Below are 10,909 nucleotides of genomic sequence, written 5' to 3' on the forward strand. Positions count from 1 at the left end.
CTCGTGGCGCAACGGTAGCGCGTCTGACTCCAGATCAGAAGGTTGCGTGTTCAAATCACGTCGGGGTCAAAAAGCACCTGCTCTTCCACTGCCTTTTCAATAACAAAATAAGTCAACGTAGATTGAGCAATAAAAAGCAATTCAACGCAGGTTGAAGGAAATTAAAAAATCCCTGTGCCGGTGAATGTCAAGACATTACTCAACTTTCTCTGACTTTGGTGGAATATACAAACTGCACAAAGTGCTCCTTTTAGGACAGTTACAGTTTCTGAGACTCGGTTGGCCGTGGTGAGTTGAAATGCAAAGGCCGGGACTGAAGGTCACAGTGGACTTAGCAACAGCTGACGGCAACAGCAACTTGTACAGTCGTCAGATATCTGGACAAGGATCTTACCCTAACAACCCCTTGGTTCTTGCAATAGAGCATGTGTCTGATTTTAAAGCAGGCGCCCAAACAGGGAACCCCGAACCCTCAGATTAAAGGTTTGCTGCTCTACCGAGCTATCTGGGCTTCAGGAAAGGACCAGCCCCATCACCGAGGTGGTACTTTAAAACTACTACTACCACGGCTACAAAAAGCGCCTGCTCTTCCACGCCCTTTTTAATAACAAAATAATTCAATGTATATTGAGCAATAAAAAATAAGTCATTGCAACAATTAAAAAAAACCTGGGCCAGTGAATTTCAAGCCATTATTCAACTTTCAGCGACTTTAGGGAGAGTTTGTCAAGAACTGCTTGATAAAAGCTGGCGACATCGTGGGCTCTGATAAAAGGCAATCATTTTTAAATGTTAGCCTGAGCAGAAACACTGTTGCTGATTGTGTATTTGACCCTGCCACCGTTCTACAACAACAGCTGATGGGAAAGGGAAAAGATGTTATTGCATACTCTCTTGCTGTGGATGAGAGCAACGGCACATATGATACTGCCCAGCTGTCAATCTTCATCCGTGGAGTGGACTCGACTCTGTGCATTATAGAGGAACTTTTGGGATTTAAATCAATGCATGGCACAACTAGGCGGAAAGATCTCTTTAAAGAGGTACCCAAATGTGTGATTGAAATGGGGCTGCCTTGGGAAATGGATCTGAATCAAAATGCTGCCTCCATACAATGGGACAAAGTGTGGGGTTCAATTATAGAATCTCTAAGAAAATTAACAAATATAAATTGTATTTATATTTGATGGATTAGGGAGCACGGGCACAACCTGGCTGCTCACGCATGACTCCCGTAGCAGGCTTGGCGGGGCTGACCTGAGTGGGAGCTAAATGACTCAGGTCGGGGACCGTCGTGGCAGGTGTGGGCGAGCCGGCTTGGGCAGCTGGGTGCTCTTATCCCCATTCAGACACTTATCAATTTGTTAACCATGTATGAGTTCGCTTATCTAATTGTTTGTCATCTATGTAAGGATGTTATTATTGTTACCATAATTGGCATGGAAGTTCTATTTCTGATCATTTTGTACTTAACCTTACTACTCTTTTCAGTTTCATTTTGTTCTGTATGCAACCTGAAATCCAATTATATATGACTGAACTGTGAAGGGAAGGGGTAGGGAGGGAGGGAGGGTCGCCACAGTGGTGTGTTGTGTGTTTTGTTTTTGTGTTGAAAACTTGAACCAAGTTCCACCCCTCCTACTTCTTATTTACAAAAACATGGTACGTATGGTGCAGGGTAACGAGGAAATAATTTGCCTCGTGATAGTATAATTTTTATACCATATATAGACTTAGTCTGATTATGATCAGTTCAGGAAACATCTTGTACAATAGTGCGCAATTAAGGGAGACAGAGACAGACAGTCTCTGACTTTACATGGTTATAACCATCGTGAGATTTTTGGAAAGGAATGTGAAAGCTTGTGTCAATGAAATGTGTGTAACCTCGTGGCGCAACGGTAACGCGTCTGACTCCAGATCAGAAGGTTGCGTGTTCAAATCACGTCAGTGTCAAACAGCACATGCTTGTCCACTGCCTTTTCATAGACAGAGTTAGCAATGAAAACCCTTGGGCCTGGGAAATTGAAGCCATTACTGAACTTTGAGAGACTTTGAAAAGATGGATAGGAGTAAAATATAAAAACTGCTCCTTTATTGACATTTCCAGTCTCTGAGATTCAGGCAGCTGTGGTGAATGGAAATTCAAAGGCCAGGACTGAAGCTCACAGTTTTTGCAATAAGATGAGAGCACATGTCTGATTCCTTATGACTGTGTTCTGAGGACTGTGGACATCTTGTGCGTCAGATTCCAATTTAGAAGTTTGCACGTTCAAATCACAGTGAACAACTGCTGATTAAATCTTTAGCTTCCACTAAGAATTAAAATCTCCTTGGTGTAAAATCTCATCTCATGCACAGCTATGCTAATATGCTGTGAAGCATACAACAACTACAGTGTTGGGCACTACAGAACAACTTAAACAAGGTGAAGACTTTTACTACGGTGTGTGAAAATTCCACTGAACCCCCTGAAAACCATCTATTAACATTCCACAGCAAAAGTCACGTTAGGAACCTGTGCTTCCCTTTGTGATTATCTTTGACCACACATTTGTAAATATATATCCACAAAATGTTCTCAGACCTCTAATAACCAAGGACCAACAGCTGTACCACTGCACCCCCAATAGAGATTTAGACTTTCTTCAGGAGAGCCTCCTGTGTTTTATCTGTGAGTATTTATTTAATCATATCACTGCATCGACATTGTGGATGTGTTTAATTTTTAAAGACTGGCCAGTATAATGAAGTCCTGCCTGGGACAGTTCACTGTAAATTTAATTCTTTATTTTAGGTATTTCTAATTGAAGAGTGTATTCATCTTCAATGTAATATTCTAGAATTCCACGTTATATTCTGATGGGCCCAGATATTCTTGAGAATGTTCATTCTACAACATTCTAAATACACAGGTGTTAGGGTTCCTGATGAGGGGGTAAGTCATATTTTGGCTTTCCTTTGGCTCATTACACAATGACGCACAATAAAGTAGACTTTTTTCTGGGAAATGTTTGTAACTGATGTGCGGAATGTGAATTGCAATAATTTGACGAAGATAAGTTCAAGTTCTTAGGTGCAGATGGAATTCCTGTGCAGATCTCTCAATCAAGTCTAAAAACAAACGAATACTACTAAAAATAAACATAATAATAAAAGATACACAGACACACACAGTGATAACTAGTAATAAACAAAGGTTTAATGAACTATATATGTGCATATTTTAAATTGTCTGAAGAGGTTTCTCAACAGCACTCGACCAATCACCTGGGCAGAACTCCAGGTGTGAACGATAAAGTGACAGTAACTGCATCAGTCACAAAAGAAGGTGGGACACATGCAGAACCTTTCCTTGAGAAGGCAATGCCCTTTTGCAATATTTAGAGACAATGTGATCAATTTGATCAGACAGAGCCAGTAAATTATCTTGTTTAATACCCACTGATTTGATGTTAGTGAGCTGCTCAACTGATATTCCGACAAAATGAGTGCTGTAGAGCTAGCAAGAATATTCCTCCTACTAAGTCAACCAGAACTATACAATAACAGTCTATAAGAACAGGAATCACTGGAGGGACAAACTGCTCTCTTCAGCTTCACTTCCTGATGGCTGATGTGACAATAAGTGTGGATGCTGCTGTGCCTTTAGCACTGCTGGTTGTGTGCTGTTTACCATTCCTGATGGTGATGGTTGATGGTTGTCAGTCTGGGCTGGGTTCCTTTTCTAAATCTTTAGACCTGCTGGTGGTGTGGTTTATCTTGCGTAACTGAACGGCTGGTTGATGGTCAGTGTCTTCCACTTGGTCCTGGGTTCCTCCTCTATGCAGAGATTTCCGTATTGACCCTGCATTCATTCAGAAGGGAAATTAGTTTAGAGATATATTAGAGTTAAATATGCTTTCAAGATACTCAAACCTCAGGAGGTAACTGATAACATAATGAAAAAAGAAAGAAACAAAGTCTTAATAGAACACATTTTAGGATAAATACATATATAATAATCACATACTCGTGTATGGTTATTGTCATTCAAACCTGATATGAACAGCAAAACTTCATATTTTACATTTCCATTCATGCAGGAGGTGAGAAAACAATTAATAGTTTGCAACTTGGTCCAAATAAAACATTATAATCAACGATGGAACCATATAAAATGCATTAATATACCTATATAAAACATTGTTATGAAAAGACATTTCAGTTAACTCATGAGTCATGACTCGATTTTACCAGCAGATGTCGTCTCTACCCCAAAGCAAACAGACTAAGAAATCAATGTTACACATAGAGTCGCCAAGCTCTAAGAGACGGTTTATTGACTGTGGTAGTAACCGTCGTCATTTTGTTTGTGGCAGATTGGCATTTTTGCAAAATTTAAAAAGAAAATCCCGTTCAAATCAGTGGAACTTTTTACAACATTCTGAGGAACCCTATAATAAGTGCTCGAGAGACCCCGCATTCTATTCTGTTCGATAAAATGGACGACTCTAGAATAAGGTGACCAGATTTCTGAGTCAAAATCCGGGGACAGTTTTAGAGTCTATATAGACTTTAGGACAACTATATGTATAAAATATGTCTGTTGCTATCACTCTGCTCCCAGCGACGAAAAACAGACTAGACAAGGCAAGTCACTTTTTTACAAGGTGAGCAGAAGCGAATGTTCCAAAAAGTAGGCTACTGTTGATTTGAATGGGCTAGCGGAAAGTTGTGCATTTTTAATAATGTCATGGCAAAACAAATTCTTCAATGGGGACACACCGTCTGGATTATGTTGTGTTCTCCCATTAATGTATTACATCACTGGTATTATGTCCCCCTCAAAAGTTTGAATTGTGTTTGCTAGAGTGTTGCTAGGGAAGCTACAGAAAAAGAAATAGAAACAGAGACAGAGTGATAGATAGTGAGAGAGAGAGATACAACAAAATGAAAGAGAGGGGGAACTTGGATGTTAAGATAGAGAAAAAAGAAATAAAGAGAAAGGGAGAGTGAATGAAAGAGAGTGAGTGACTTAAAAGTCAGAAAAGCTGACATGAAAGTAAAGAAATAGAGTGGGAATTGATGGACAGAGTAATAGAAAGAACAAGAATGGGAGCATTCAGAGAATGCAAACATCCGCCTTGTGACCTTGACCTTTGACCTTGACAAAATCGAATCAATTATTGCCATTATATTACCCAATCTCCATACAAAGTTTGATGGAAATCGGTCCATGCGTTTCTTCGTAATCCTGATGACAACAAACAAACAAACATACAGGGGTGAAAACATAACCTCCTTGGCGGAGGTAAAAATGGGGAAAAGAGTGAAAGAGTGGCAGGTTTAACAGAAAGATAGTAAAGATGGACAGAAGGAGAGAAAATGGGGTGATAAAGTAGAGTGTAAGAGTAGATGTAAAGGGATAGATCGACAGAAAGATACAGAGATGAAAAGAAAAACAAATATAGTATGGAAGGTGCCTCTCATCTCTTAGTCATACAGTTAGGCCTATATTGACAGGAACAGTGAGCCTCATATGGGCGCAGGTGTCTGTGAAACAGGTGCATGCCACTATGATGTCACAATGGCCCAATGTATTATCATTTGGCTACTTCTTCTACTTCTTCTTTTTCTTTGTACCTTTTTCTGTGATTAATTCAGCTCGAACCGCTTAACGCAAAAAAAAATATTCACTACACCTTAACCTAGAATTCTATATATGCAGGCAACCTAGCTCTGTCTACTCACTTTGTTTTTTTATACCCCTCCTACTCCACTCAACTGTGGGATGCTGCTGCAGTTTACTTTCAGAAACCCTCTGCTTAAAGCTGCCCATGCCCACCAGACACAATCTACTCTGCTTATGATACATCTACATTACTGTGTGCCAGCCTGTTTACGAATACAATATAAATGATTGCCATCATTGACATAGTTTTCTGCTTCATTGCTCTGCTTATCCTGATGAGGACACTGTATTCCCACTAAGCTGTTCTACAACCAAAGCTTTGAATGCAGGCTTATCCACTATCAGTCTTATATGTAACACGTACATGTCATCTTGTATGTATCGTGGAATCTGGTATGTATCATGGATATATACCGCATGTGTGTAAATATGATTTATCCAGATGCTCATCTGCTTGCTCCTGATTCTCTCCTCCCTTCCCGTCTGACATCATCTAGTTGCATGTGAGATCTGAAGCTGTCTACTCTGCTGCTGATGAAGTTGTTAAAGTCATTAGCTACATCATTTGGCCTGCTGACGATCTGACAATCTGACCCACACATTCCACATGCTGTTGAGAACTGTGTGACTTCCTAATAATAGAATAAATAAATGTAAAGCCACCAAGTGTTTTTGGAAGGCTAATTCCACTTTCAGTTTGTTTTTAAAAGTGAACATACTTTATATGTAAACTTATGCAGTCCAGAACATAAGGGTAGAGTATAAAACTAAAATCTCTTAATCATACAAATATCATAAATGCCCCTAAAATCCAAACAAAAATGGCAACCTAGTATGATAGGGAAATATGAAACTTTAATCAAGAATGCATGTGTGTTTCTTCAGTGCTGACGGTTCTTACTCTGTGTATGCGCTTAAAAATAGTGGACCTTTCTGTGTGTGAGCGTAAGCAAGGGCTTATAAGAAGAACTAGTAGTCCTTCTTTTATACCATGCTGATGCATTTCTATGAAAAAAGCATAGTAAGCTGACCCTGGGTGTTAGAGACCCACCAACCTGCTGACAAAGTGTTGTGGTGTGAGAGAATGCTAAATTCTATATAAATCTTGTGTAATGTGTGTGTGTGAACACTTGTCTGCTGCAGTCTTGGAGTGGGCCCGTGCCTCTCTTTTGTCTTCCAAGAGGGGGGGGGGGGGGGGGGGGGGGCTGAGTGTGAAGGCCTTTACCTCACTTCCTATTTTGTGTTTACTGTCTATTTAGTAGGCTACTTAAAGAATATGGAGAGGGCCTACTATTTAGCCTAGCCTGCCATGAAAACTTTGGGAACCCCTGGTTTAATAGTTTTAGCACCACTGCTGGTTTGGAGTTAGTTAGCAGATGGAAGGATGGACTTGATGGAGCATGAAACAGTCCATAGGGTAGCAGTTTAAATTTCCAAGACAAACCTGTATAGTTATTTAGAGAATACAGTCAAATGGGAGGCAGAGACTAAATCAGTAGTGAGATTTCAGGTTTTCTAAAAGACTTAAGTTTGTGACAAATGCCACAAATGAGTGTCTTCAATTGGCCTGCAATAAAGTTTATCATTGTAAGGCACATATTTTGACTCAAATGAGAAAGCATAACAAAATTATTATTTTTTTTTTAATCAGGCAGACTGTGAATAAAATATAGAAAAGGTAAATACAGATACAGATAACTACAATGACTTTCTATTTTTCACAGAAGTCGCCAAGGAGCAAAAGAAGTGTGGAAGTGTGTGACAGAGAACAGTGAATGGAAGGAGGAAGCAACCTCTACAGGTTATAATCGTGAAAATATTTTCCCCTCCCTCCTTGCTTTGAAGTCCAAACTCTAATCTGCTCTTGTCCATAGAGGCCTTCCAGGCCTGATTTATGGGTGAGTTGCAAAGACACCCAAATTATACACTCGGCGACCTCAATTGTCAGAGCATGGGTTCCCATACTGAAGAGGCCTTGTTGTATCTGTGAGCAAATGTAAATAATGAGGGGGTTTTCACCACCACTCTCAGAGCGAGAGGAAATGTACAAAACACTGGTTACCTTATAAATGTGCAATTTGTCTTGAGCGTCCACAGAAGAATAAGCGTGCTACTTCCACTGCCTTAATGATTAATAACCTTTGTGAGTTGTTCTGCCCATCAATGGCGAACCTGTGGAAGCAAATCTGAAATGAAAATTGTGCGTACCAGAGGATCATTCGGAAGGCTGTCAAGTCTGATTTACATTTAACCTCCTACCTAGGACAAAAATGAATTCAAGAGTTGCACAACTCTCAGTGTGTAAAGGAAATTCAATCCTTCATGCTTTTGGTAGAGCTATCGATATTCCTGTTTTTTTTTCTGTGAATGCTGTCTGTCGTTGCATGACTAGTCCTGTGATACAAACAGGTAACAGTGGGCGTGTGTAGGTGCGAACACAACCATTTGCCTGGAGGGCGCCCATAAACATAGACTGCACCTCTGCACCTATGTCATTTTGTCACGTGACTTCAGTGAGGAACTGCTTTTAAAAAGCATTCGCCGACTTCTCTGGGACAGTCGAGTTAAAGACGCGGTAGAAGAGACTGCGGGACTTCATCTTGGGAAAACACGACGGCAGACAATTTGTTTGTAAAAGAAAACCAACCCCAGTCTCAGAGATGGCGAGATAAGCAAGATTTAGACAGTCGAAAAGTGATACAGGTGCATGGTCTATTTTTTTGTATTTATTTTATTTACTCTCAAATTACTGCACAGTCTGATCTTGGAAAATTCAAACCGTTCCCATGTGAATTGTTTCACGCTATTAATGTTGTGAGCGACTCAAATACCATCCATCCATTAGTTCTGTGAGCTCCTCAGGAAGAGGCAGAGATGGATCGGCTGGGAATGAGTGAGGACGAGAGCAGCGACGGCAGCTTTAACGAGCATTTTCCCTCCAGCGTTGGCTCAGGCGGGAGCTCCAGCGACCTGGAGCAGAGCCGCCCGAAGCTGCAGAATCGTCCAGTGCGTTCAAAGGCGCGACGGGCGGCAGCCAACGTCCGTGAACGGAAGCGTATCCTTGACTACAATGGGGCTTTCAACGCGCTGCGGCTCGTTCTCAACCACGACCTGAGCGGGAAGCGACTCTCCAAGATCTCCACCCTCCAGAGGGCCATCAACCGCATATCTGCTCTCTCTGTCCTGTTGAAGACCAGCCCTCCAACCAGGGCTGTGGAGAGCTGCAACCCCTCAGCCGTCCACAGCCAGGCTGGGAGTCTGCACTTGGACATGGGACAGGCACTACTGGACACCCACTTAGATCCCAAGACCTACACATCCTGGCACCAACCATTGATGCACGTGGCCCAGTCACTGCCCCAGGCTCAGGCCCCGGCCCCTCCACAGAGACTGCCCACTGAGCAGCACTTGTACTTGGACAGCCTAAGGCATCCAACCCCTGCTGCCTGCCCACCCTCGTCCCATTTCCCATGCTACTCCCAGGACCCCTCGCTTTGCGGCACCAGTGGAGACTATGTGAGCATGCTCGGTCGATCGGCCAGTCCAGTCAGATATGGCGCTGCCAGCGACGGCTATACGTCAAGTATGTGGTCCCCGTGTGCCCAAAGCCACGTGGCACCCTACGGAGAGCCGTCTTTGGCACTGACCTCCCCCTGGCGAAGGAGCTTCCTGGCAGAGCAGACATTTCAGCACTACCTCCCTATGGTCTGAGCAAAAATACAGAAGAATACTGAGTTCTCGCATAGACAGTATGGCTGTAAGGCTCAGGTTGTTTCATAGACAGTATGGCTATATGGCTCAGGTCGTTTCATAGACAGTATGGCTGTATGCCTGGCCTGTTCCACAGCCTGGAGCATGACAGGACATGGCGCTTAGAAGCCACCAAATCATAGACCCTGTCTTCCATAAAGCTTCATGTCTTTAACAAAAAAGTCATGTGAGAATGAACTGTTCACGCCATAATAAAACTATTGTCACTAGATGACCCTCATAGATTGCATGTCATTGTGACGCCTGTTATCTTTGAAATTAAGACATGGTGTATGTGTCTTGAAAGGAAGGGACAGTTAGACAGGAATGAAAATCCTGTCGATTTTTAAACTGAATATTCATGTAAATGTGACATTCAAAATCATATGAATAAGATTGTGAAAAGGACATATTAGAAATTCCTCAAATGCATTTGCATTTATTATGGACAAACAGACAGGTATGAGAGCAGAGTTTGTTTTAAAATGATTCTAATTCTCTGCCAGACATTGTATTATGGTGAAGCTCTTGTCATACATGTGAAGAAGTAATTTGTATTTTGTGCACAGCGTATATGTCATGGAAGTGAAGTTTTAGGCTGTCATCCGTAAACTCTAATAACAGTTACTTATGTCATCCTATGTCATCTTCATCTGTTGTTGTCTGCTTCTTTATGTGTGTTACTATGTGCAGAAATGCAAATATAAAAACTCCCTTCCAAAAGTTGTTTCATGGGCTTGTTTTTCGACTAATACCAATGAAAGTGAAGGTGGAAGGAATGGCAGGTACATGAGGGCTGTGTAAAGGTCAATATGCTATCATTAAATGGTACACTTCTCAACGACAGAGACTGAGAAATCCTTTTTCTTCGTAAGCTTCATAAAAATGTATGAATACTGCAACACATTACATTTAGTGGAAAAGAAAGATAACCATTTGTTTTCTATAGAATGATCTCCACCTATTGAATGCAACATACACAAATTGGCATATTTTGGCAGTGAAGTGTTGATGAAGCTTACAGAAGAAATCAGGAGAAAATTCCAAGAACATGGTGAAGTGTTAAACCTGAGCACATGGTAAACATCCTAATAGAAGAACCCTATGACTTCATTCTTATAGCAAAACAAAGCCACAGCTCTTATTGAAGGTTTGACACCCCCCCCCCCCCCCCCCCCCCAACACACACACACACACATTGGGTGAGGCAGCCGGGGGGCGGTTGGGATGAGTGGGCAGGCCGGAAGGAGGTCTCCTATACACCCCCCCCCCCCCCGACATATCATCACACCCCCTCAGATACCCCCCTTCACATATCCTCACACCCCCACACATATCCCCCCCCCCCCCCCCAAACATACACCAACGCCTCAAATATCCTCACGCCCTCTCACATACCCCCCATCTCACATATTCTCACCCCCCCTCACATACCCCGCCCCTAAATACCCCCGCCCCTCACATATACTCACACCCCCTCACATC

At 42.0% G+C, this 10,909-nt stretch overlaps 1 protein-coding gene across 1 annotated transcript; it reads left to right on the forward strand.

Annotated features, from left to right (window-relative positions):
• Positions 1 to 8,548: 8,548 nt before the first annotated feature.
• On the forward strand, positions 8,549 to 9,385 carry bhlha9 (basic helix-loop-helix family, member a9; the record flags this gene model as incomplete). The annotated part of the gene is made up of 1 exon (XM_080845917.1): positions 8,549 to 9,385. One exon carries the CDS (start codon positions 8,549 to 8,551, stop codon positions 9,383 to 9,385), a length of 837 nt encoding a protein of 278 aa, XP_080702043.1.
• Between the last annotated feature and the right edge of the window lie 1,524 nt (positions 9,386 to 10,909).

The sequence above is a fragment of the Sprattus sprattus genome (genome assembly GCF_963457725.1).
Source record: "Sprattus sprattus genome assembly, chromosome: 1".
Taxonomy (NCBI): domain Eukaryota; kingdom Metazoa; phylum Chordata; class Actinopteri; order Clupeiformes; family Clupeidae; genus Sprattus; species Sprattus sprattus.